Here is a 27,665-nt window from a genome sequence, read left to right as displayed (position 1 = left end):
TTTTACAAATATGGACAAGTATGTCTTTGTGTTCTGTTTGGTTATGCAACGGAATGCAAATGGGCCTGTCACATCACAGAAGCCAAAACAGAAGCACATGACAACTTGAAACAGAGCAGAGAGAGGCAGTTTGCACTCAATTTCAGATGATAAAATATTATTATATTAGGCTATTTTTTCAAGATAGAAAAAAACTGCCTCATCTATGTTTGCACATATTAATTTATCTGTATTATTATGTCTATTGAGAAACACATTATTTATTAATTTTGTGGAGAAAATATGAGACGGACAAGGCATAAATAAATAAGCTACTTGGCCTATAAATATGCCACCAGGTTTATTATAGGAGTCCCTTGCTATATTTGACAGGTGTTCAGTTTCATGTGTTACTGAGCAGATGTAGATATTAACCCGGCTCAGACCATAAGAAAACATAGCAAAGGAAAAAGGCGCTCTATATGGCTGCAAGTTTCATTCCTTACAAATAAACAGATAGTTTTTAGTCATCTTTAAAAGTCACAATAATTGTGTAAATGTAAAACACAGCAGAGAAAGTTCAATAAAATGTTTAGCATCATTAAACCTGGCTCATCCAAGAGTTTCAATTTCAAATAAATGTGTTTGATATATAATATAAATTAATATTAATATATTAAAAATGTAACTAAAATAAAACATCAATGACACACATATACACTATGTATGGTGAGAAAATGTTATATATGCTATACATTTTAAATGAACTAAATGAGATGAGGAGGTACTGAAGAGTAATTGAAGAATGACAATTACAAGTGAATCTCAAAAAAGTCTTGCAGACTCACAAGCTGTGAGTATATTTTTTGACAACTTGCAGAATCGTCTCTGCTGTGACATTTAGTGCATTTAGCTCGCTGGCACAGGTGCTGTAGTCTGACAGAAAGATGCCGCTTGAACTGAATCTTCCAGCCTGCAGCATCGGGAGTCACTCGTGGTGTTAAAAAGCACAGACATGCACACCCCCTACCCTCCATACCCTCGAGCAACCCTACAACATCTCACCTGTGCCAGCCTCTGCTGACTCTCAGCGTCTCCGGGGGAAATCAGTGCCTGCTTGGCCTCATGAATGAGAAGCGCTGAGCCCTCCATGACATCACGAGCAGAGTCCAGCATGGCAGCAGCAGCCTTGGGGTCTGTGGTGGAGGCAGCCACGCCACGGGCTGCCTGGGCTAGTGTTTTCAGGGCCTGAGCTGTTTCCCTGGCTGCTATTCCTACACATAGTTAAGATGTGACAGACGACAGCTACAGTCAGACAAAGCATTGCAGAAGCATTGTTGATCATTTATACAGCTATGATATTTTATTACAAGGTAGTATAACTATCATGTGTTAATTTTACAATCCGACTGGCTACCTATTTGTACAGAATGTTTGTTGAATGTATAAAACATAATTTCTCTGTCTGGACAAATGTGTTGCAGCCAGCAAAACAAGCAATTTGGTCCCTGAGTTGTTTGCCTCACAGGCTGGAAGCAACAATAAGACTCCCAGTCCCATATTATATGTTATATTTAGCAAGATTACTCAAGGGAAGGAAAACAGGTTTTCTCCTCAGGTTCTATGGAGAACTATAGAAACACTGAGGCAGACAGAGAGACACTGTGAAGGTAATGAAAAGGTCTCCTGGAAATGCTGAAGAGATCAAACATCGGCAAGATTAGTATGTTTTACGAAAATCTTTATTTGGCTTACTTTACCCTACTGCTTCATATAAAGCAGTCTACGTAAAACACTAACTGAGATCAGGCAAAATATTAAATGACTTTTACTGCTGTATTATTGAGTTATTTGATTGAATTATTCAATCATATCTCCAGCAGTTCAAATATTTTAAAGTCATGTGAAAGAGAGAAAGAAGCTCACAGTGTGCACTGCGATGCAAACAGTGCTGGTAACTGCAAGGATAACCAGTCTAACCCGTAAAAGTTTAGGATCAATTGACATTGGCATTAATTCTCATGGAAATGCAAGGCAAAAAGTCACCAAAATTGATAGGTTTACAGATTTACGGTACGATACGGTTTACATAACGTCCACTCCTTGGCACATTTTTGCAGAAGTCAGCAAAACCAACCTGTGTAGTGTTCATTTCCTTGTGCAGCGCAGGTGAGCAGCTGAGCCATAGAGGATCCTACTGACTTGGAGGTGCTGCCTAGATCCTGAGCACACTTCTCCAACTGAAAAATAAAACAGCAGCTTTATAAATAAGCCAATAAAAATTAAATATTAGGCTGTGAAACCACTGCATGTGGTCAATATCTTTTGAATATCTAGATCAAACTTAATGCAAGTCAAATCAATCTTAGGAGTCTAAAAAGTCTCTTACTGATTCTCCAGGTAGTGGTTTCAGTTGGGCATTAACGGCAGCCTGCTTGGCATCCTGCAGCTCACTTCTCAAGGTCTGGATAGCAGTGAGCGCTGAGTCGATCTCCATGGGGCCGCAAGCTTCATGAGCCTAGAAAATAAAGTAACTCTCACAGTGCACTTGCTTACAAAAGTTATTACTTACAGTATGTTTTGCACTTGTAAGTAGTCATCCTTTAACAAAACATATTCTGTTGTCAGTTCCTGCTAGTTACAATGTCTCTATTTTTGTCTATTTCATGATTTTAGAAATTAAGGTTATTATAAATGATCCAAAGAGGTACAGTACATTTCTGGAATGATGCAAGTGTGAGAAGTTTTTGCATGCAAGCTCTTGTGCGTAACTGGCAGTGACTCCCTGCATGCCCTGTTATACGTATGAATGCCTCCGAGCATTTGTGTCCTACCTTCTGTGCAGACGTCCTCAGCTCAGCCAGACAGGTGGCCAGGTTCTTGGCACACTGACCCAATTGCATGGCTGCAGCCTGATCCGTCACCGTGGGAACAGATGACTTGGCCGAGGTCACCATCTTACTACCGGGCTGCAGAGAGGGGAAAAAAGTAAAATGTGTTTTGATAAAAACAAAGTCTAAAATGTTTGATAAAAACATATTTTCCCTTGGAGCAGCAAGGGACTATTTAGAAAACTAAATGTTGCTCCAGGCAGCAATGAACATAGGTTTAAATTATATGGTGGCAATTTCACCAATAGGTACATGAATTTATGCTCCTGTATCAGCTCTAAAAGTGCTACTTAAAAACATAACCCCACCACTGCAGTGTGTCTATCACACCAAAAAGAGGTTACAGGCCTATTTTTAATGGGTCCCCACATGGAAGAAACACTATTTATACTTTTTTCAGCCTGGTTCCCAAGGAAGAAGAGAAGTTATTCACTTTGAGTATGGGACATAAAAGTTTTAACAATCCCTTCTCAAAAGTAAGAAATGGTGGGGCATGTGTGCCCCTGTGTCTGTGTCTGTGTGTGTGTGTGTGTCTGTGTCTGTGTCTGTGTCTGTGTCTGTGTGTGTGTGTGTGTGTGTGTGTGTGTGTGTGTGTGTGTGTGTGTGTGTGTGTGTGTGTGTGTGTGTGTGTTTTGCACCTGTAGGAAGTTCTGGCTGGCGATGATGAGGGCTAGTTGTGCACTGAGGTCTTCTGGTTTGGCCTGACTGCCACGCACCCCCTGGACGAGCTGTGGGATGTGATCAGCCACTGCCTATACACAAAAAAAACGCATACACAAGCATAAATACACAATCAAGACTGAGACAGTATAAAATCCTTCTTTTTATCATACTGGTCTATGTACCATCAAGTAAGCAATTTACACATGATATGGTGACATTATGCAGCTGATAAGAATAGGAACAGTGGTGTGAGGAAAGATTCATTAATATATAAAACAAAGAAAACCTAAAAAAAAAAAAAGCATCCCCACCTTACAGCTCTGCACCAGCTGCTGGTGAGCAGCAGTGTTCTTGTTAGAGGCGGCAGCATTTTGAGCAGCAGCGATGGTCTGTGTGGCTGCAGCCGCAGCTTGCTTGGCAGCATTCTGAAGAATATTAAGACATATCCACATGTAAAATATAGTAACCGTATTGCCTGTATCAATACATTTTCAAGTATCCATTCAAAAGGCCTCTAAGGTCACATCTCTGACCGGATGTTAAAAGATTCTAGTGTCGAATGTGTGGTTTAAGTGATTTTAAATTACAGTCCTGATAATTTTTCTATACATGTTTGTATTTCCTTACCACACAACGGTACGCTAAAAGCATCTCTGGCAATGTAAGCTGCACTAAATACATTATTAAACATCCATGTATTAGAGTGTAAATACAGCATAATAAAAAGGTCTGTCCTTAAATACTCAATTTCAAATTAAGGTCTCACATCTTGTTTATTCAAAACTAAGAAGTTATTGTAGATAATAAAAATCCTAATATTAAATATAACTCATAACAATAGTGAAAGTAAAACATGCATACAACCGCACATCATAACAGAATATAATATGATAAGGGACGGCCCAGCCTGTAAACTGAGTAACAAACACACTGAAACTCTGTTAATGAGTTAAACTGGGCCATGAGTCAATGAGTCCCACCATTTTTCCAAGTTAAGGACCATTTTAAAAAGTGACAAACCTAAATTTGTGTAAAAATTTGACATTAAATGGGAAATGATATGCTACTGAAATCAACATGTACTGTAGAAACATGGCGGTGCAACATGGCGGGCTCTGTGGAAGAAGACCTGCTCCCTAGGTGGATATAAAGGGCTCGTTCTAAGGTAACGAATACACGATTCTTATTTTCAGGTGATTATACACCAATTAAAACATCCTTATGAATATTATATTCCATTTCTGCCAAGTCGGTTCCGCTATTCCACTAAATTCTACACACTGAACCTTTAAATTCAGGAAGAAATTACCTCATTCTGAAGTTTGTTGTTTCACTCAGGTCAAAGTGTGGTAAGTGGATGTAACAAAACAGTGTTTGCAGGTAAAAGTTAAGCTTTCATCACTGACCTCCAGTCTGTTGATCAGCTTCTTCTTTATGGCGTTCTGAGCAGCAGCGTTGGTGGCCACACGCAGCCCCTCTGCAGCTTCCCTCAGTCTCTGCTGCTGATCCTCGTTCTCTGGGTACGCTGCTGCACCCTGAGAACACACACACACACACACACACACACACACACACATGCACGAACAGTGATCAGCATACATGACTTGTGAGCCAGGTGGGTCAACAGCTGGTATAGAGCAGGGAAGACAAAGAAAACAATGCATTCAGGTATATTCTTGGATAATCCAATTCCAATATTCCCTGACTTTCTATAGTCTTTTAAAAAGCTATTTCATGTTAAATTTTTGCCCTATTTCTTTTTTCTGGAAAGCAGTAACATTTCTGAGTGACTGTTAACATTTAACACATCACACACACTCCTACTGGGACAAGCAGAAGACACACCTACACAGCTGCCATCAACAAATACATATAATCTTAGAATATCCAATCGGTGTACACAGATCTTTAGAAATGACGCAGACTTAATCACTGCACTCAAACTCAGCTGCAGCTCGTCTTCGCTCAAACAATCAGTGCTTTGTTAACAGCTGAATGTTAAGAGACGTTGTTAATTCACATTAGCAAGCAGACCTTTTTATCTTGCTGTTTGTGTATCTAGCAGTACCCAAGTTAACTGGGTTGTGTGGAGACCAATATCACTTAGCGCCTCAGTGTCTCCTGCTGTTGGAGAGAAAGCTAAGCCCGATGCCATTAGGTTAATTAACTGGGAACTCAGTAGCTTCACCTGCAGCTACACAGAGAGGTGGGTGTTTACGCAACTGAAAATCCATGTCATTAAGGTTATTTTTAACCCCACAGCTGCTGGTGGCAGAAGTCACAGAGATATCGCTATCAACAAGGCACACGAGTGTACAAACAGAGAAAAAAGGTTGTTTCACTGTTAAGTATTTGCATATTTTGTAAAACGATGTTAGTGACCAGCTTCATGTCAGTGGAGTTTGCAGCTGTCATCTGCCTGTTGGCAAGCGCTGACACCACTTAAATAGAACAGCTAATTTGCATAATTATTAAAAAGTGCTGATTTCCAGAGGGACTAAGGATATCACATGCAAGAATTCATCATAGGAAACTAGCCTTCAAAAAGGGTCTGTTTTACACTGATACAGTACATGCATAAAAAAGTAAACCACAGCAAATCACCTAACTTAAGCATTAAGTAAGAAAAACAAGTGAAAAATACGTCCAAAAACTATACGACAAAGGCTCAATTAATCAGTTACCAAGGCAACGGCTGGCTAAGGTCTCAGCCTCCACCGACACAGATAAATATACAGCTGTGACGGGTGATAAGTCTGGCATCAAACTCGACTAACCAGCTGGAAGGCGTCATTTAATTTTCATGGTGGAAGTGGAGAGCTATTAATATCAATCTGTGATTGGGTAGACAGATAATGAGAGTGATGTAGGAGATAAAGAGTTGAGAGAGAAGAAGATGGGGGTCAGTGGCAAAGCTAAACCTCCCCTGGAGCAGTCTGGGAGGAAAGAGTTTGATGTCGTCTTAATCTTAATCATGTTTCACTGAAAACTTGAGGCATGAAGACTAAATACATGATAAATCTCAATGTTGCTCTGACATGTTATTGTACAGTTCAAACTGAAAGGTCATATCAGACCCTGCATAAATAAATGATAAAAAAAAAAAATGGACCGGATGTCAAATTTCAGTTCATTAAAATGCATTCAACGTTGACAGATTGACATAGCACATGGTGTGAGTAAATTGGTATTTCTTGAAGTTTGTCATCAGGTTTCTTTAGAGGACTTTGTGGCTGAGGGTACTACAAGTTGCCTTCATTATCTACTAGTTTTACAGTAATTCTACAGTAATTATTGTAGAAACCAAAAGAAACAGATGCAAAGCCTTAACATGTATTGACCCATTCACATCAACAGCAAGCACAGCTTTTGCAAGTCTTCGCTTTGGTCAGAGACCAGTACAAGAGACAAATCCTGGATCTGCTGTATACAGATGAAGTAATGAAACAAAGACACAATGAGAGCATGCCCGGCCTTTCCGGATTCTTAACGGAAACCCTAAATTCTGACAACTAATTTAAATTGCATATCTTAAACTAAAATTCTACACACCCACAAATTCGGTCATAAATTTCATCTTTCCATCTTGGAAAGTTGTCCATGTATGTAAATGTTGACTTTACCATATAATTAGAAAAATTACACTGTAAAACCCCTTTTAGAAACACACATTGTGATTCAGATGTTAAAGATCAAATTAAAAGATAAGTCCATGCCATCAATCTTTATTACAAGGAAGTTTTAAAAGGTTATTTTTTTGGTGAAAAAACACCTTAAGTGAATCACTTCCCACACTGTCATCCTTTCTCTGTTTTGCAAACACACGCACACCCGCTTGCACGTACACCCCACTCTTTCCCCTCTGCTGTCACTGAAAAGGTCACCTTGTAGTGCAGCTAAACCCAGCGCTGTAGATCTTTATCTGGTCTTAAGAAATGACAATCCAATGATTAAAACGGAAACTTTTAAAGAGTTTGAAGTGGTATACTATACAACGTACTGCTTTTTGTTGTCAAAAGTTGAGCTGTGAATGAAAAAAAAATCAAAAAATAAACCTAGAAAATATGATATACTTTATGTTTCGTAGCCCGGTTACCTTTGCTGCCTCCACCATCCTTGCAGTTGCGTCAGCCAGCAGTTTAGCAGCTGCCAGCAACTTCTTAGAATTGTCGACATCCACCTCAGCTTCAGCATCAGACCTCATGGCGTTCACCAGGTCTGAGGTGGCCTGAGCCAACACCCGAGCCTGACGGACCATCTCTCCTGAGAGGAAGAACAGTGGGGACAGAAGACAAAGGTGGGGAGAGGTGAGAGGAAGGAGAGAGGAAGCGAGAGAGCGAGAGAGCGAGAGAGAGAGAGAGAGAGATGAGAAAAGTGCAAATGTATGAGTCATACATAGAGATTATTCAGGTGACACTTATGTAAAAAAAAAAAAAAAAAAAAGTAATTGCTTAATGCTATCCTTTTGTAGCAAAACCTCCTGACTTGATAGTCATGAACAATTCAGACAAAAAAAAAAATCCTTAAATCCATCTTCATTTCTTCAACTACTTGTAATAAAGTACTCACTACTGTATGGTTGATAACCTTTTTAGGAATAATGATGCAAGTGATAGAGTGCTGGCAAACCAACAAATATTTCAACAAGACTACATTGACTTTAATTTGATACCCTTTAATCCTGTATCAGTAGGAGAAATTTACTTGTTAAAATGGCTGATGGTGTGTTGACTCATACCGGGACTGTTTGAGGTAATAAGCAATAGCTAGCAGTTAAACATGAACATTTGAATGTCACCTGGTGGGAGAAAACAAGATGCAAAAGAAACAACGTGGCTGAATTTCTCACACTGTTGTAATGGTCTCCCTAATTAGATCTGTATAACACCGGTAGCTGACTGACTAAAACAATTGGATGTAACTATTCCACCAGCCCCGGTGTGTCTGACTCCCTCTGAAAAAAAAAAAAAAAAGAAGAATCAGACTAATGAGCTAAGACAAAAGGGATGGAAAGACACAGTGTCTAAATTCTCTCTGTCAAAGCAGACCTAACACAAAAGCTATCTGGCAGCATGCCGCTATAATTCATGTGAATATCTCAGCTGATGTGCCAACACTCGACTACAGAAGGATTCACTCCTTTTTTTAAATTCGTCACACCACAAATTTTTGTCCCATTTTTGTGCCAGGTGTGACATAACCTGACATATCTGACACCAGTTCAAAGGCGGTATTCTCCAACTGGCTGTGTGTATTCAGGCCTCAGCAGAGCAAACAGTCATTCTACTGGTCTATCAAACCAATCAATCCAGCCAAGCTGACCGCTGGGCCAGGACGTTCTCTCTGCGCTGCTTTCTATCTTCCCGTCTTTCACCGCTGTCAGACTTGTTAACATCACTGTCAGCTTTTCTCTGTGGCTGCACCAGGTCTGACAGCAGTCCATTCAAACCCACCATCATGCCACAGAGGAGAAGATGGATGAAACAGAAACTGATAACACAGTAGACATGTACTGAGAAACAAAAACTTTAGAGCTGTGGTGGCAAGCAAGTTTTACAGCTTAGATTAGATATAGTTTGTGCTTTTTCATCACTTTTTTAAACCAAGATATATGGCTAAGGCAGGTCAAATTTAGCCACATTTTAGATTAAATTTCAAAGTACAACAGGTGCCAAAATTATGCCATATTTAAATAGAGACTCTGTGGTGGGTTGCACAAAGTACTGAGACAGGTGTGGCTGGTTCCACCAACCTTGCCTTTATCTTTTATAGTTTTTTAGGTTTTATTTTTGCCTAGATTATTGATAATTCTATAAAATTATTTAATTCTTTATTTTCAAGTACCAGCTGTATTATCAACAAGATGAGTTTAAAGCCATGCTAGCAGGTTTGTTAGGCAAAGAGGTGCTTTCGGCTAAATGCTAACATCAGCATGCTAACGAAGACGATGCTAAAATGCTGATGTTAAGCAGGTAATATTTACCATGTAAACAGTCTTGGTTTAGCATGTTAGCGTGCTAATATTTATAACATGCTGTATGTTATAACTGTAATTATAACTAATTGTAGTATTGGACAAATTGTGTGCTAATTATCATGGCAAAGCATACAAACTATACAATAGTCGAAAAGACATTTCACTCAAAACCACAAATGTAAACCTCATGGTGGCACTAGAGGAAAAGTCAGGGGGTCACCAAAGTCATTAGGATGCGTCCTCTGAGGACCATGATTATCTGTACTGCATTTCATGCAATAGTTGTTGAAATAATTTAGCCTGGACCAAAGTTGACCAACTGACTGACTGACTGACCAAAATAAAAACTAGAACCTCACTGAAAGTAGCTGGCTGCAGGTTGTGATTTACTGCCAATGACTGTTTAATCCATGATTGCTTTTCAAATCAAAAATACATTTTCAGTAAAAGGGCAATTAATTAGGCTGTTCCTTAACCTAAGTACCGTACATCATTACTTAATCACAAACAAAATTGCATCAAGGTCAATATATATTCAATATTTTATTTTTTTTAGCCCCTAATCTTCCCAGCTTTTCATCTCCAAGCAACATCCTCTTTTGAACTCACCTGCATCTCCCATTGAGCTGAAGATACTCTCAGTGACGGTCATAATGGTGTCTGTGGCCTGGTCGTAGCGCCCGATAGGCTCTCCCCTTGACGTGTACTGCCGGACGTGTTGCAAGAGATCTCCCAGAGCCTGACTCACCACGCTGGCTGCTGCACTCACCTTCAACACAGGAGATGTACATCATCAATATTAGTGCTGTGTTTCTTAAGCTGCATTATTCCCTTATTCTTATTCCAGCAGGGTGGAGAGAGGCACACTGGACTCATTATCTTCATTGCTTCTTAAGCCGTGTGTTAGTGCACAAACAGAATTCCCTGAATTAAACCGTGTGTCTCCGCCAACCAGTCAAGTTGCAGTTTACATTCATGTCTGTCCAGACTCATATAATATTAGTGAAGACTTTGAAGGAATTAAATATAAAGGTATTAAGTGTATTCTCCTTGTATGTATTCAGTTGCTTGGCCAATAAAGCTGATTCTGATAGAACACAAAGTTGTAGCCATGACAGTAGATGATGCTTCAGATATGGATGTTGCGGCAAAGAAGCTACAAATCCTAACACATCTTCAACCCGGCAGCAAAGATTATCTAAACAATCACCACAGTTTCAGGGTGGGCCCCCAAAGATTAGTGTCACCAATTCAGCATCCAACCAAATGTGAAATATGGTCACAATCTCCCCTTCTGTTCCTGAGTTATGGTGTTGAATAATGGCCAGAAAACTGTTTTTGCAGAACATTATGATGCCATAGTGAAGTTGACCTTTGACCATTTCGATATAAAATTTCATCACTTCATTATTTTATCCTATTGGACATTTGTGTGAAACTTTGTCATACTTTAATTAGCGTATGAATTCTTGAGTTATGTCCAAAAACGTGTTTTTTGAGGTCACAGTGATCTTGACCTTTGACCACCAAATTCTAATCAGTTCATCCTTGAGTCCAAGTGGACATGTGTGCCAGATGTAATGAAATTCCCTCAAGGTGTTCCTGAGATATCTCGTTCAGGAGATTGGGATGGGTGATGTCACAGTGACCTTCACCTTTGACCACCAAAATGTAATCAGTTCATCCTCGAGTCCAAGTGGACGTTTGTGCCAAATTTGAAGAAATTCCCTCAAGGCATTCCTGAGATTTCGCACTTACAAGAATGGGATGTACAAACAGACGTATGTAAGTACAGACAACTTGAAAACATAATGCCTCTGGCCACGGCTGTTGCCAGCATGGAGACATTAAAAAATGTCTGATGTAGCTTACATGACAAAAAGCTTGAGAATCAGTATCCTAAAAAACACACCAGTCAACTCATTTGCTGCTAATTAGTGTTTTCTGGGTCAAACTCGTGATACAACTTGTTACAATATTTTCTGAAACAAAAAGGAGAAAAACCATACATGGAGGACCACAGTTAAGTGCACAGCAGTCAAACTTACCTGTTTGAGGAGCTCACCATCCTCTGTGGCTGAGAGGCAGGCCTGGACACAGCTCTCCACTGAGCGATCCACCAGCTTTCCAGCTTCGATTAATTGCTCCTGACAAACAGGGGAACTGATGGTGGGACTCACCACCTACAACATGGAAGGTAGAAAGAAATGAAAGTGAGGAATTGGAAGAAAAAAAATAGTTATGCAATAACAGGGACATAAAATATGAAAAAGAATAATAATAATAGCATCATATGGGGCAAAAATGTGTGAAAGGCCAAACTTGAAAATTCCAAAAATATTCAGTTTTCTATCATAGAGGACAAAGAAAACACTATAATGAATATAATCTAAAATAATTATTAATTATTGCACATTAATTTTGTTGATTAACAAACGGATTAATCAGTTAATCATTCCAGCTCTAGCCCAATATAATCTGCATTTAACTTCCCCAACGTGACTCAAACATAAACCATAAAAATCTTCTACGTTGGTATAAATGCACTGCGATAACAGTCTTTTCATCAATAAATTACAAATCACATTTCACAAAAGAACAGAGGAAACAAAGATTAGAAAAGGGAAAGGGATTCTTCAGCAGATGGTTTTCATCACACTACCATGCAGAGAGGTGAGGATTTGTTTAGTAAATGCAACTATTCAGATTGGGAGCCAAGAGGGCATTTAAACTAATTAGAGGCATGTGGGTTGTACAATTATGGATGCACAAATGACTGTGTATTTAACAGTGCCTTAGTGCATTCTCATGTATTCACACTCCAAAAACACAGTTTCTTACGCTGCAGACAAATCTTAAGTTATTAAAATATTTGAGGACATAAATATCTATTTACCAAACCTCACTGTAAAGTCTGCTTGAGAAATGGTGAAATAGCAAATGGGAAATTATTGTCATGCACTTCACCAAATAGCTTCCCAAATAATAATAATAATAATAATATTCAAATCCGAGACAGATCTGACATAATAAATTTAAAAAAATATTACAACACCAGTGCATCGTTTTTAAGTATTTGCATATCTGCTAAATTTATTTTTTGAGAACTGAGTGCATGTTGTACAAATACTTGATGTGATGTGAGTCGTTTAGTACAATGAGTCTCACATTTCATTCTTGGGAACATTGGTGAATGTTCAGCACACACACTTATTCACAAAGCGCTCTTGTTTTAGTGGAGAGGCAGGTTAATTTATAACATTTGAGCATGTTCCTGTACCTTGGCACATGCCACCAGCTGGGAGGTGGACAGGGCACACTGGGTGGCTGCAGCAATTACTCGGTTTTGAAGAACGGTGTCCTCTGCAACCTGGGCCACATTCTTGGCCTTCAGCACCAACATGGCTGCGGCGTTGGCCACCGCTTTAGCCAGATTCATCAGGATATCCTGCACAACAGGTAGCAAGGCAGGAAGACAACACAAAACATCTCATCAGCAACTTTATATATCTTTTGTACACATTTTTTTGCCTCTCTCTTAAACAGATTAAGCAATATTATGGCATTAGCATTTGAATAGCTCAGACTAAAGTAAAATGATCTATGCCACAAAGGTTATATTCGCAGTTGAGCAATCTGTTCAAACTAAGAAACTCAGGTTACATAATGAAAAAAACTTGTTTGAATATACTAGTGTTTACTCCATCTTCCCCTGGTTACAATGTGTTCTTGATTAGCTGAGCAGCAGTTCCTGGATACCATGGTTTTCTCTGAACACTTCACTGAGAGCAGTGATTATGACAAATGGATGGAGTGCAGTTTTACCTGGAACCTCTCGTCTGTCTCGCTCTCTCCAATCTGGCGCAGGAGGTCTCCACTAGCCTGGCCGATGCTGCCTGCTGCCGTCAGCACAGTCTGTCTGGGCTGCAGACACACACACATACACACACACACAAAGCAATCAGGATGTGAAACTGCATTTAGAGGCCTGGTTTGAAACAGCATCATCTTGCATCTTGAGATATGGCTTCTACTTAACCTGCACAGTATTTTAATGTGCTGTATGCTGCATCAGTGCTAGAGTGATTCATAATATTCCTACACAAAGACACAGTTAACAAAGAGAGCCTACATGTCTTCATCTAAGGAGCCTACAGTCACATGTTATCTGTCCAACAACCAGCATCCATAATGCACAACTTTATAAAGCTCAGGGTTCTCCCTAAGATAGATAAACATGTGTATTATGTAGATTACCAGCCCAGCACTGTACAGTTCATTAACTCCTGAATGTTCCAGACAACCCCCCCCCCCCCCCCATAACTCTTAATAGACACTGGTCAGAACATTAAAGTCCTGCAACACAAGTAGATGCACAGTCTCACAAGTGAATTATTCACCATGTGTGTTTTGCAGTATTTTTAAGCTAGCTGTGTTTCCATTAAAAAACAGCACATGTCTGCCAATCAGTTCAGCCTCAGTCAGAGGTCTTTATTCAGACCAGCCAGGACAATTCAGTTAGCTGAAGCTGGCCAGCAGCACAGGATGTTAATATAATTACGTGGAGTTTTGGAAGACCAGGAGAGACGCTGCATTATTAAGAGACCATACATTGTCTCAGGGTCGAGCTGCTCTGCGGCAAATTTAATTAACTTTTTAGGTTGTCGTTGTCAATTTGGGAGGAACAAAGCATTTTGTGTGAAGACAACAAAATACAGACTAAATCTGGCATTTCAAGTAAAACACATGGTGAAAAGTTTGGTTGCTGCATGGGCTCAAATCCAAAGTCAGGCTTCATTTTCACAGGTTATTCTCCATTTTGTGACTTTTTCAACAATTTACCCACTTTATCCACTTCTCTTCCTCCATTTGGTTTGAGATCAACATCATTCATTATGTCCTTCACACATTATTTGCTATGTTGGACTTGAACATGAACAACAGATCTGCATCTTTCAACATGTCTGGTGTGCAGATGGCTACAGAAGGAGGGAAAGGTACGGAATACAATTCTGAATGTCCGTTTTCAGGGGAAAAATAGATAAGTATATAGACAGACTGATAATTCTAAGGCTGCAATGTTCTGTGCATCTATTAAAAAGGTGAATTTGCCATGTTTGACTTATGAATTAGTATTATAATCTCAGAGTTTGAAGTTTCTTTGCTCACCTCTCCAGATGCCGGCTCCACAGCCTTCAGCAAGTCAGACACGGCCCCTGCTAGTGTCCGGGCAGCCCTCATCAGGTCGTTACCTCCACCCACCTCATCCTCCATCAGTGCAGCCAACAGCTTCACACCCTTTGACATTTCTGTCAGGTTGGAGGAGATGGTGGTGATGGCGCAGCCCACTGCTGTGTAGTCTGTGTCAGTCGGGTCACCTATTGGGGACAGTAAGAGGAGAATAAGAGAGGCCATCAGAAAAATAAAGCCCTTTAATTCAAACCCCCAAGAAAGAAAAATGCAAAATGCTCTCAAGTGAGCATCCTTAAGATTCACTGATATGTATAAATTAATCATTCAACCAAGGGTCAACATTTTGCTTTCGAGTATAATTAGAGACTCTGCATAAAACACATCAGTCCATTTAAGTAAGCACTGGGAAATATACTTGAGAAAGTACAGAAATTAGGTATAAGCTGTTATCTGTCTAAAGCACAGATAACAGACTGAAAAAACAACCAGCAGACTGATCAACTGACTTTAACCTTGAATGGTTCAGAATTCACTGTCCCATATTCACCAAACCACAGCAGGAGATGAAGGAACCATTAGACTTCATACAGGATCCATAATGCTGTTAATGAGTGTGAGACTAATGGAAAGATTCTGCTTTAAAGTTGTTAATTGGCCAGATCAATTAAACTGTGCAGAAAATAGCATCCCTAAAATTACTCATAAAAACTCTGGGCATAGGTCTTAAGACTTTCACTGACCCCATCAAGGGTTCCTGAAGGACTTAAACCATTTTATTTACAATAAATGCCACAAATGCTACAACAATGTGTAATGCACTGCAGCCTTGCTCCACTGTCATGCTGTCAGGGTTTTATCATATTCTGCTGAGTCATGCTAATGCCACTGACCAGCTGTGAGGTTGACGACAGAGGCCGTTCCTGCAGTGATGGCGTCGACCTGAGAGTGAATCTCGTGTTTTGATTCGTCCATCTTGTTCTGGATCCACACCTTGGATGCCTATGCACAAAGACAGAGGTAGACAAGACCTAAAGTCATTATACTGCATAAATAAAATGCACCAAAGTGACATATTACCATAATGTATGTTAAGTATGAGTGTGTTCTTGTCTTGTTGGTTTTTATATTAACCATGTGCAGCCACATACCATGTCCTGTCCCAGTGGTGGCAGGTTGTCAACCTCCCCCAGGTCAATCTGAGCCTTCTGCACAGCTTGCATACTGGTGTTGATGGTTCCCATCAGAGCCTGCTGTGCTGAACTCTAAACATAGAGGAAAATAAATAGATGTGTCTTACACAATTATTTTACAAAAAAACCTTGCCAAAGAAGATTCTTGTCCTCAGTTTAATTGTTTGCATGTGGAGGGAGCAGCCACAAGGAAGGTAAAAAAAAAAGGTGACATAATGGAGGATGATGATACTTAGTTTTACCACATGAAACAAACTTGTATAAGTGTGGCTTATACTTTATACTAAGCACCATTCTGCTGTACTGTTCTTACCAGCGGTGGCATGTGTCCACGGTGCATCTGACCCATTGTGATCTGCTGCTGAGCAGATGGCATGGTGCCCATGCTGAGTGACTCTGTGCCAATGGAGCCAGATCGGATCACCCCTGGCAGCGCCACGGAGCCGTGCTCCACCCGGCCCACGCGGTTAAACTGCTGCTGAAGGATGGTGGACCTGCAGGTACGCAAACAGGCAGACAGTAAATACGGCTTCTAAAAAAAGGTTTATGGATGATCACCATGTCTTAAAAAACAATTATGCAGAGTGGTGCACACAATAAGAACAATTCTGAAGTCGCCTCTCATAGAGAGAATGTGGCAGGTTATATTTACTTACAATTTTTTGCATTGAAATCACACTGCCATTGAACTTTTCATCTCATGTGGAGCAAATCTCAGTTTATCAGCTTGCTTGATAACATTGTTTTAGTTGCACACTTAGTAGCGCCACACTTGCTGTGCTTGGCACAAATTATTTAACAGAGGGAAAAGCACTTTTCAAGGTTAGGAAATTACCAACTTATCATAGCACTGTTTGCTCTAGTTTTTGTGCTGCCATGAAAATAGAGCACATATACCTTCTTTAAAGTCACAGTGAGACTGAAGATAAAAATGTCTTTAGCTTCTGTACTGTGAGTTATTTAAACATTAATTAAATCCTTCAGATTTTCTGACTGGACCGCTAAATGGTGGGCGTGGCTTAGTGAATTCAGAGCAATAGAGAACTGTAGAGGACTGTTGGCCTCCACACAAACCTCCCTTACTGGTGTTGTTAGATCAGGAGGAGGATGATGAAGGAGAAATAGTAAATAAGACCAACATTCTTTAAGAGATGGAAACAATACTGATATCCAAACACACACCTCCCCTTATAGTATTTGTTCTGCTAGCTACCACAACATAAAGTCATCAAAGTGATGAGTCATCAAACATATGAAAACCTTTTACCTTTTATACTCAAAAAATAAGACATTTTTATATAAATTTGGCATATAACAAGAAATAACACATTACATTACACTACATTTTTCATTTAGCAAGACGCTTTTATCCAAAGCGACATACATCTGAGACTTATACAACACAAGCAGGGATCTAGTCAGGATAGAGCAACACGAGTAAGTGCTATAAAGTTGGGACCGATAGGACGTAGATGCCAACAGACAGTGCACCAAGGCAATGCATAGATTGCATAGAAGCAAGTTTGTTTTTTTTTTTGTATTTTTGACCTACAGTCCATCAAGGGCAGGGGTGTTCGTGAAAGAGCTGGGTCTTTATTTGATCTACAGAGTCCCTCTCAATCTTTAAGAAAAGACTAGAGTTTGGTAACTTGTTCCACCACTGGGGAAGAGTCTAGCTAGTGACTTAGGGCCCTGTTGTGGTGATGGTACCAGGCACCTTTCATTGGCAGAGTGTGGTGAGCAGGAGAGACTGTAGACCTGAATGAGGTAGTTCAGGTAGTCAGGAGCTGTTTTAGTTGTTGTTTTGTAAGTGTCAGGGTTTTGAATTAGATGCGGGCAGCAACTGGGAGCCAGTGGAGGGATATCAACAGTGGGGTGACATGTGCTGTTTTGGGCTGATTGAAGACCAGACGTGCTGCTGCGTTCTGGATCATCTGCAGAGGTTTGAATGTACATGCAGGGAGGCCTGCCAGTAAGGAGTTGCAGTAGTCAATGTGTGATATTACGAGAGCCTGCACCAGGAGTTGTGCTGCAAGCTCAGACAGGTAGGGTCTGATCTTCCTGATGTTGTATAGGGTGAACCAACACGATCGAGCGACTGAGGCCACGTGAACCTTAAAGACACATGATTAAAACTGAGAAAATGTCTTTTTCTTATTACTGTGTTTTTAAGACTTAATGATTTCTCTCATATAGATGTACAAACTGGTGATTAAAAACAAAAAACAGCCAAGTAATAATCTAACAAAAAATCTAAAAACTGAGTAAATGCATACTCCAACATACATACATACATACATACATACATACATACATACATACATACATACATACATACATACATACAGGAGCATGATGTACTCAAACACACCGTCAGCCAATAATCAGCTTGCTAATAGAGCAGAAGTCAAGCAGTGTCTTAGGAAAAAGCCGAAACAGTGCAAACACTTAAAGACAAGAACACAAACTGTCATGAGAGGAAAAGTATCTTAATGAAGACAAGAAGAGCATGTTTCTGCTTCTTGGCTGTGTGTGCAAGTGTGTTCATGGGAGAGATTTCACACCAGGCAGTGTGGCTGTGCACATTTGTGACAGTGGGACACTAACACAAAGCAGAGTGACACTGCAGAGTCTTCTCACTGTGCACTTCTGGAAGACAAAGCTTTGTTTTGTTTTTCCTCAGATAAGGCCTTCCCGAGTTCAGCTTGTTATGTGTTTGCAGTATTAAAGACTTTTGCCTTCGGCCCAGTGCATGAGCCCAGATAAAAGAAAAATACAATAACAATTGCAGCAAATACTCTCTCAGCTGAGAGCAGGAAAACAATATCAATTGAGGGGAGATGGGGGAAAAAAGGGCTTTAGTTACAGACTGAGAGTCCACTGTAGATAAATGAGCTAATACACATCTAATCAGGAAATGTTCAGATAGAGCCTTTGCTTGTCCAGTGCAGCAAAATTTCCCCACATAATGATTATCTCTCGGGATAAAGTCCAACTAAGGAAGTGTTCATGTGGGGAAATGAGGTCCTGGAAGATGGATGTGTGAGGTGCGGTCGAGGTCGGTATTGTGAAGGAAATTGAAAAAGGACCCAGTCTGAGATTGTGCTTTGCTAGAATAATATGCAATAACTTTGTGTGCTGCTATTGTGCTCATAGGCAAACCATCATCACAGCACATTTTACAGTATATCAGTATAACACAATAACACACTGCAGGAGTTGTATGGGAATTACTGTAAGGATTAATTATATCTATTATCTCTAAGTGTAAGTAAGTCTAGTAGTTTTGATTTCTTGCTTTTATAAAGCTTTCTCTGTTGTTACTATGATTTCACATTAGTTTTTGCTTTAAAGTTTCTCAAAGATGGAATTTAGTAGAGTAGCTCTACCTGTGTAATGGTTTTTAAAAAAAAAGTTACAGTACATACTTTTTAGGGGACACAGATTCCTCAAGCATGGTTGACTCCTCATCACCTTCTAATCCAAAGCGATCCTTGCTTTGCTTCTGCAAAAAAACAACAACAACAACAAGTATTTGTTTAATAAAAGGAGTCTGCAGTGATTTTAGAGACGCTACCCTAATGCTTTCTTTGTTAAAATGTCACATTTTGTGCGCCGCACAAAAGACAACCTGGTCCCAAATTCATCAAGCGACTTAGAGAGAGGAAATTGGTCTCTGACACATATTTGGTCCTATTTTTAGAAACCAGATGAAGGTCATTTAAACAGAAATGTCACACCAAATGAATATTAAATAAACCAGCAATAAGCAAGACAGAGTGTGGAGGTTTTTCACTTTTATTTAAGCCACATATTCAGGTATGCAGATACATATTTTTCAGTATTTTGAAGGCATTAGGCTTAGGGATGACTGTCCTCACCTAGGAAGGAAAGAAGGGAGGCTCAGTTGTGAAAAAAGGGAAAAGAATTGTCTTCTAATAAGCTAACACTTACTCAACTCATAATTTCAGGTCACTTGAACTCATGATTATAGTTCTAATGCTTCTGAAGGCGACAGTTGATTATAATTGGGCTGACAGTAAAAAGGTCAGCTGAAATACGCCTGATGAGTTCTTACAGTATACCTGCTTTGCACTCCGTCAGCTGTCCTGTGCTTCTTTTTATTTAACTGCAGCTGCACCACACAGTAGCCAGGGTGCATCAAGCATCAACAGATCTGAGACCTTATCTGCCACAGGAGGATATCGATTCATTATGATTCATCTGTGTCTCCGGAGATAAAAGGTCTCACCTTTTTGAGGATGATGTCGATGTAACCGGCAATGAGCTGGGAGATCTGTTCCCCTTCAGTGGTCTGAACTGAGTAGTAGCTCTCCTGGTACTCCCCGAAGTCCTACACACACACACACACACACACACACACACAGAAAGTTACCACTGCTGTGACAAACTGCTGCAACACACAGAGAGTCAGATTAACCCAAAAACCATCTCAGAGCACATTTTATGTTAAAAACAGGACAGATTTTTTTTCCTTTTATTAGTTGAAAAAACATGTGAGATGCAGTGATCTGTGCCCCTCATACTGTCATACTTGAAATACAAATCAATCAACCCCCTACACTCATCCAGCTGACATCAGATCAAAATATACAACTCCTTCAACAATGAATCTTTTTTTATTAAATCCCAGTGTCACAATAACACACAGACTAAACAGCAGAGCACGCAGCTGAAATAACTGCAAGAAAAGGAGGCTGTGTTAATTTAATAGAGACAGTACATCTAACAGATCCGCAAGATTAAATCCATGTTGTTCATTGACTGCGGGTGCTGACACAAAAGAGGAATATTGACAGGGAAGACAAAAGAGTCTGTTCAATAACAGAAGTGCACGGCAGAATGAAAGGACAGGCAGACTGAGCACTGCAGCGATTGTTTTATGGCCACTGCGGAACAGTTGGTTTTACTGGGAGCCTGTCGTACTTATTTACAACTAGAGTTAGACTGCCTAGTTTGGGCAGATTGAATAAAAGATAAAATGGATGCAAGAACAAAGCCAGCAGTACCCAAACATTGTGTATTCTTGTGAAAGAAACTCTTCAGAGAGACCTAAAATTTTCACACTAACTTGTAGTCTGAGGCGAGACCAGCGTCCAGCCAAACGTTGCAGGTTTTCTCATTAAATCATTGCTGTGGTTGTAATTCTGTGGATGCTTTGTAAGAGCATGCAAGTCTTACCAGGGTGAAGCTCTTGGGTGACGCCGCCCACCTCTTCACTGTGGTGAGTGGCCACTCCTGAACCACATCTTTGGTCTTCTCATCCACTCTCATCACAGACTCTTTGGTGATCCCCAGGAGCCGCGGTACCAGCTTGTTCTTACTCTTCATCTTTTCCTGCAAAAACATACACTTTATTTAATCCTCAAAAACTTTCCAAACCTGACAAATACCCTGACATTAAGCAGAAAACTTCACGCTAAACAAACACTGAATTAAACCGGACCACAGACCAAAGGCACTTGGTAATCCTGAACTTGCCAGTTTCCTTCTCTTAACTGAAAGCATCATATTATAAAGAATCTCTAACAATTACAACGTTCTGCAGCCATAATTATCAAGGACAACCCAACAATTTCTGTGGTTGATTATTCAGTGACAAAAACAGGTATTAAGTTGAAAAAAAAAGTAATATTCTTGACAAGATGACACAAATCTTTGTCTCCTTTAGCGTGCCTTACACTGAACATCCTATACCCTACATGGGCAGCGACTAGTTCATTTCACAGTCATATTAGTACCAAAATTTAGTTTGACAAAGCATCACTGTACTGACTTGAGTTGACTTTCCCTGCATTCTTTGCTAAATATTTATAGAGCTTAGTCTTTGTATCTCTCATCACTTATGCAGTAAAGGAAAGGAAGCCAACTGCTCCACATGACTGGACTTGAATGAACCTTGAAAGAACAGAGTAAAAAAAGCCATTATACTTAGATGAAATTAATTTAACAGAACAAATGATTTCACTTGAAGTCTTTTACCTGTTTTAAAAAATATTAATCAAATCCTACACTGACAATACTTGTCCCTGCAGGTTGTCTCACTGTAGGTTTACAAAAGCCACATGTTGTGTTTCATTATTTATTACTGTTTTGATGTCTACTTTCATCCTTTCAATCTGTACCTCCATTGAAGCCTTGTGTGTTTTAATGTTATTTGGTCTTTTAATTGTATTCATATTGTATGTATTTATAATAATTTATAACTTGTAGCATCTCTGCTTTCATGGGCTTGTGTTTAGAGTACAGGGCACTCATGCAAAAGAGAGTTAACTCTCATTGGACCACCCTGTATGAACGAAGGCTGATTGAGTAAATGAAATCAGGCGATAAACCTACAGAAAAAATAACCCATGATGCAAACAAACCATTTAAATGTCCATTTCATTCCCTTCAGCAAGCAATTTTTGCCCACATTAATTTTGTTTAATTTGCCTACTCATTGCATTTGGAGAACAGGACAGATTAACAATTCAAGACACAAAAATTAAACACACAGGCCTAACAGCATGAAACTCTCATTTTGCTGTCACACTGATCCGCCAAGATGGGTATTCATCTGTCTAACCAATAAGAAAACCCAACTTTTCCCAGTTAGTAATTAAAATGTTGTGTTTTAATCCATGTCTTTGTCTGCCTGTCAACAACTCTCAAACTCCACAGTATTCACTAAACCTCTAATGTCAGACTCTCTCTGAGCCCACAGACGTCTTTTTTCTCTCTCTCTTGCATGGAAAGAGCAAACGTCTCTGCAGGAGCTGCAGTCCGTGAGCAGATGGACAGAACGTGATGGTCTGTGACGTGAGGGCAAAGAGGTGAGTTGTGTAAATGTCCTGGGGTGCCTGTAAACTCTCTGGGGCCTCCAGGGGTTATGGGTTAGGGATTATAGGCTGCGTTTTTTGTTTTTTTTTCCTGCGTTATTTTTAAGATGTTTCTGCTCCACTGGATTATACTCAAGGATGACCGAAACGACAGAGGTGAGAAGATAAGATGTCAAATGGATCATGGGGAAAGCAGATCCAAGACCAGGAGGTGCATAATGGTTTAAGATTTGTGTGTCTTATGCTTAAAAAGGAATAAAAAGCAGGGTGCGGCGTGGACTTACAGGACTTTGGGATGTGTGAGCTACTGTAAATGAAGACTTGATGAGGTGAGCTCCAATCTAATAGGGACTGTTTTGGGTTTTTTTTTTTTAATACTTCATCTTTGCCCTTATCCTCTGGCGCTGAAAGCTACTGATGAAAAGCCAGAAGCTGCCTGGCAGAGTCAGCACAAGCAACCTTTATTTCAAGCAATTACCGGAAATGATCTCATTTTCTATGAGAGCTCAGCAGCAGAGTCAGAAAGAGGTGACAACTGGAAAGCAATTTATCGATGCAGACGTGGACAGTTCCAATGTCTTTATGCAGTTAGTCTTGGCAACAAAAGATGTGTGTTATCTGTCACTCTGGGTATAGCAGCTCCACTGGTAGTACAACTGGAAATCAGCAAATTGCTCCTATCAGCAGGCATCCGCTGGCAGTCAGACTATTTGGGAGAGTTAAGTGTCCCGAGGTTTGCCTGCACGATGTCTCCTTCATTCACTCCACTTCCTCCCTCTCGCTCTGAAATAATCTCAGCGCCACACTCGGCTGCACAGGCAACATTTGGTTTTCTTCCAGGTAAACGCTGAACTCCCAGCAGACGAGGTGCTGCCGGCGAGTGTGTGTGTGCACGCCTGTGTTTGTATGTGTGTGTTAGTGAATAGCTGAGAAAAAGATAGAGATGTATCCCTTGGGGTCTCTTCCCTCGTATGCTTTTGTTTCTATTTCTGTTTCCATATTTGAAGAGTGAAAATGGTTTTGTATATACTCAGTTTCATCTAAATAATGCTTGAAAATGGTTACGCTCACCAATGATATGCAGTCTACTCTGAATTCATTATGAGATCATCTCAAAGAGCAGGGTAAAAGTATAATTTATATAACAAAAGAAAAACTATTTTAATTTTGCAAATAAGGCTTTGAGGGAGTAGTTATATTATCATGCACAGGTGCAAAACGTGTACTCTTTTGTTCTTTGTAGGCAATTGCAGATGAGTATTTTCAGATCCTTCTGTGCAGTCTCGTAACGTTAAAGTGTCATTGTTTATTACAGTTATATTAAGAATAAAGATTGTTTTTGCCTAATACTTGTTAATTTTATTATATTACATAATGTTTGTCTTGTTTCTAGTATTTTTTTTTGTAGTGTGTATATAGGAAATGGCCAGCAGGATCTTTCTTTTGTTTGGGTGACATGAAAAGCTTTGAAAGTTCAGGTGGACCCCGAACAATTACCCCACCTGCTGGGTAGTTCCCTTCAACTCCCTCATCCAGTTAACACCGAGCCCAGGGACAAGATTTCACACTCAAGAGATAAAAAGCTCAAACTACATGTCCAAGTTATTCCAAAATCTCAAAAGCCTCTCCTACTTTAAATAATTCAATTTAAAAACGAGGAGAGAAGAACTCCAGGCTAGGTTTTTTTTTTACTTTGAGAGCAGAAGATCTCTTGAATAAAATGGTGCAGTGGTACTTGATAAAAATGTTGTATTTTTGTAAAAAAATCACAGAAATAAACGTTCAACTTACTTTGACCAGGAAGAAAGATACTCCATATGTCCGCAGAGACCTTGCAAGTTTCACATATTTCACTTTTGCTTCAATCTCCGTCATCTCTCCACAGTGATTGTGTTCCTGTAAGTAGGTCAAACATGTATTCATCTGTCTGGACATTTGGTGCACAATTGTTAAATAAGTTGAATCAAAAAAAAACAAAAAAAAAAAAAATCAATATCTGCATTTATTAAGAGAGAAACCATGACAGCACCTGGAATACTTTCTTCTCAGCTCCTCGCTGCTTTATATATTCTTTGGGTAGAAACTCCTTCAGGCTAGGAAAAAAATGAAAAACAGAAAGAGGCTGAACTTCATATAAAAAGTATGAGTTCTTCAATTTTCTGTTACAGCCTTAAAACTCTCAAGAAATCTCAGTTTCATACACTGCCAAGGCAGGATTTATAATATGAACACAAATATTTCTATCAGTACTTCCATGGAGGACTGGGTTTTTTGTTTGGGATTTTTTTTTTTACTTTTAGTCCACTTTATTCTAATCAAATGAGTTCTACACCAAATGTCTGAGAAGAATCCAGTGAAAATTCATTATTTACTTCTGGAACAAGTTTAAAATGAAGGAACAAAACACATTTTGCAAGCAGAAGGTCTTGGGATGACTCACAGCTTGTTTTATTTCTGTTTTTTGAGTGATTTTGTTTACTTGAAAATGCTGCACTAGTCAATGTGAAATGACATGTTGCACCACTGGGAGATCTGCTCGTGGGTTAGATGCTTACTCTAAGAATCCAGGTTTGTGTTTGTGCTCTATATGAGGTCCAAACTGGATCTGGGCCTGAATGCCTCCAAACTCACAGGCCTTGTCAAATGATACAGGGTGAGAACCGTTCAGGATGTCATCTCGAGCCTGAAAGACAAATGAAACCTTCCATTAGTTATGAACACCTAGAAGAATTTAGCTTAATGTTGGCTTGCACTTGCATTTTCTTCTGTGAACTCTTACTCCTCTTCAGTGGTGGAAAGTAACTAAGTACATTTACTCAAGTATTGTACTTAAAAACCATTTTGAGGTACTTGTACTTCCTTTTTCTGCTACTTTATACTTCTACTCCACTACATTTCAGAGGGAAATATTGTACTTTCTAGTCCACTACATTTATTTGACGGCTTTAGTTGCTTTTCAGATTAAGATTTGACACAAATCTCAAGATTCATTTTAAGATTAAGATCTGACACAATGGTATATACACAACTGTATATAAAGTAGTTGAAACTAGCTCCACCTCCAGCAGCTACAACAGTAACATGCTGCTCTAACACTGATGCTTCAGTATTAATAATCTAATGATGTCATATATAATAATATATCAGTCAGAGGGACCAAACCACCACTTTTACTTTAATACTGGTACATTTTGCTGCTAATACTTATTATGTGTTTTTCATTTAAGTTTTTCCATGCAGGACTTTTACTTGTAATGGAGTATTTTTATATTTTTGTATTGGTACTTTTACTTAAGTAAATGATCTGAGTACTTCTTCCACCACTGCTCCTCTTCATACCGAAATGAGTCAAAACCTACTGGTGCTCTGGTTTGATATTTAATGAGGATCAACCATGCATTTCTCAATTCACAAGCCATCTGTCACTGCACATTTTGATGGCTGCTTGTAGCCATTAGGGGACTATGGGAAAAAATGACACAGTATATCGTCTGGTTTGTACATTCTCATGTAGAAGGAGGAGGGGAGACTTCAGACGAACGTATGTATGTTAGAACTGGTTGGAGTGATGATGTGCTGGCGACTCCACTAGACGTATCTGATTCGGCTTGAGGCACAAAAATTGTACCACAGTGCTTCTGCAGCTACAAGAGTCATTAGTTGCTTTTACTTGAAAGTGAATAAAGAGAAGCTTTTAGAAAAACAAACAGAGGCATTAACGTGGCAGAGTGAGAGTCAGACCTGTACGTAAAGCAGGTTGAGCTGGACGGGGTCTCGAGAATCCACGTTCTGGTCCGAGTAGAAGAACTTGCGCCTGAGCAGAAGCGTCTCGTTCTCGTCCACGCCCTGCTCTCTGAATGTTCTGCTGTGGTCCAACCAATTCACTGACAACACAAAATACAGGCACAGGGATTAAATCATACCGGTCGCTTCTATAAAAGGCAGACAAATAACCTACACTTTAGTTTTATTTACAGGGTTATTTTCCAATATGTGTGGTTACAGCAAAGACCAATGAGAACAATAAGAATGTGATAAAGGTATCTGTGGATTTGTAAGAATTCATAACCGGAGTAATCCATTCCAAACAGCCCTTATTCATTTTCTGGTGGCAACATCCACAGTGTGCTCTATGTACTAGACTATGATCTGACTGGCAATTTTTTTTAGATCCTTTCTAAGCTATGCATAGAGTTCCCTAGACTTTACAGTTTGGATTTTGCTCTAACATTACTGTGAACTGCATAATGTTATAAAGGACAGGTGTATGACATCGTATTACATTTGTATCTAATGTAATAGGTTCCAGATATATTGCTGTGTTATCAAAGGAAACACTCTCTGTGCTGTCAAAAATGCCAAGTATGCTTAAAAAAAGATAAATTCAAGATGAGATATACTGGTGTATATCAGATGGTCTTTGGGTCTGAGCACATTGAGGAGAAATGGATGCAAGATGGGAAAGCAAAGGGCTAATCTGATGGTAGATTTCACACGCAACTATTAAAATTGTTATTGAATGGTCACCGTGTGCTGAAAAATATTTTTTATGTTTAAAGAGCAATACGTTTTTGTTAAGAGGGGGAAATCAAGACACCAATCAGGGCAGATGTGCAGTTGTTTTTAAGCACAGATGCTTTAATGAGAAACAAATGAGCGCCATCAACTACGCCATCAGGTCACACGTAATTCTACTGCACTTCTGCACTGAACTCACAGTCGTCGTCTGTGTGTAGTTTGGCTTTCAGCTTCTCCATCTTCCTCTCGTCACGTAGCAGTGTCCTGTCTTTCTTCAGCGTACCCATCCCTTCCTCTTTCTTCTCCTCCACCGTCTCCTGGATCAGAGAGTATTCCTCATAGTTGGTGATGCCTGTAAATCGAAAGAGAAAAAACATCCTCGTCAGATTTGACATGTTTAGATCAAATTTTT

The 27,665-nt window shown here is 39.6% G+C and overlaps 1 protein-coding gene across 4 annotated transcripts in view; it reads right to left on the bottom strand.

Moving 5' to 3' along the window:
• tln2a (talin 2a) overlaps positions 1-27,665 on the bottom strand; it is a 96,240-nt gene that overhangs the window by 23,745 nt on the left and 44,830 nt on the right. For all 4 annotated transcript variants that reach the window (XM_042406228.1, XM_042406256.1, XM_042406239.1 and 1 more), the window contains exons 6-29: positions 27,453-27,605; positions 26,477-26,619; positions 25,291-25,418; positions 24,765-24,828; positions 24,527-24,631; positions 21,096-21,251; positions 20,146-20,247; positions 19,322-19,398; positions 16,207-16,387; positions 15,852-15,965; positions 15,594-15,702; positions 14,680-14,888; positions 13,336-13,434; positions 12,791-12,958; positions 11,559-11,693; positions 10,120-10,279; positions 7,630-7,796; positions 4,940-5,068; positions 3,845-3,958; positions 3,509-3,622; positions 2,814-2,948; positions 2,369-2,497; positions 2,117-2,219; positions 1,045-1,253 (exon numbers count right to left, since the gene is read on the bottom strand). In XM_042406228.1, coding sequence (XP_042262162.1) covers positions 1,045-1,253; positions 2,117-2,219; positions 2,369-2,497; positions 2,814-2,948; positions 3,509-3,622; positions 3,845-3,958; positions 4,940-5,068; positions 7,630-7,796; positions 10,120-10,279; positions 11,559-11,693; positions 12,791-12,958; positions 13,336-13,434; positions 14,680-14,888; positions 15,594-15,702; positions 15,852-15,965; positions 16,207-16,387; positions 19,322-19,398; positions 20,146-20,247; positions 21,096-21,251; positions 24,527-24,631; positions 24,765-24,828; positions 25,291-25,418; positions 26,477-26,619; positions 27,453-27,605 — 3,203 coding nt within the window. The remainder of the gene's footprint in view (positions 1-1,044; positions 1,254-2,116; positions 2,220-2,368; positions 2,498-2,813; positions 2,949-3,508; positions 3,623-3,844; positions 3,959-4,939; positions 5,069-7,629; positions 7,797-10,119; positions 10,280-11,558; positions 11,694-12,790; positions 12,959-13,335; positions 13,435-14,679; positions 14,889-15,593; positions 15,703-15,851; positions 15,966-16,206; positions 16,388-19,321; positions 19,399-20,145; positions 20,248-21,095; positions 21,252-24,526; positions 24,632-24,764; positions 24,829-25,290; positions 25,419-26,476; positions 26,620-27,452; positions 27,606-27,665) is intronic.

The sequence above is a fragment of the Thunnus maccoyii genome, chromosome 1, assembly GCF_910596095.1.
Source record: "Thunnus maccoyii chromosome 1, fThuMac1.1, whole genome shotgun sequence".
Classification (NCBI taxonomy): Eukaryota; Metazoa; Chordata; class Actinopteri; order Scombriformes; family Scombridae; genus Thunnus; species Thunnus maccoyii.
The sequence above is the reverse complement of the archived record's forward strand: the minus strand, read 5'-3'. Positions and strand labels throughout refer to the sequence as shown.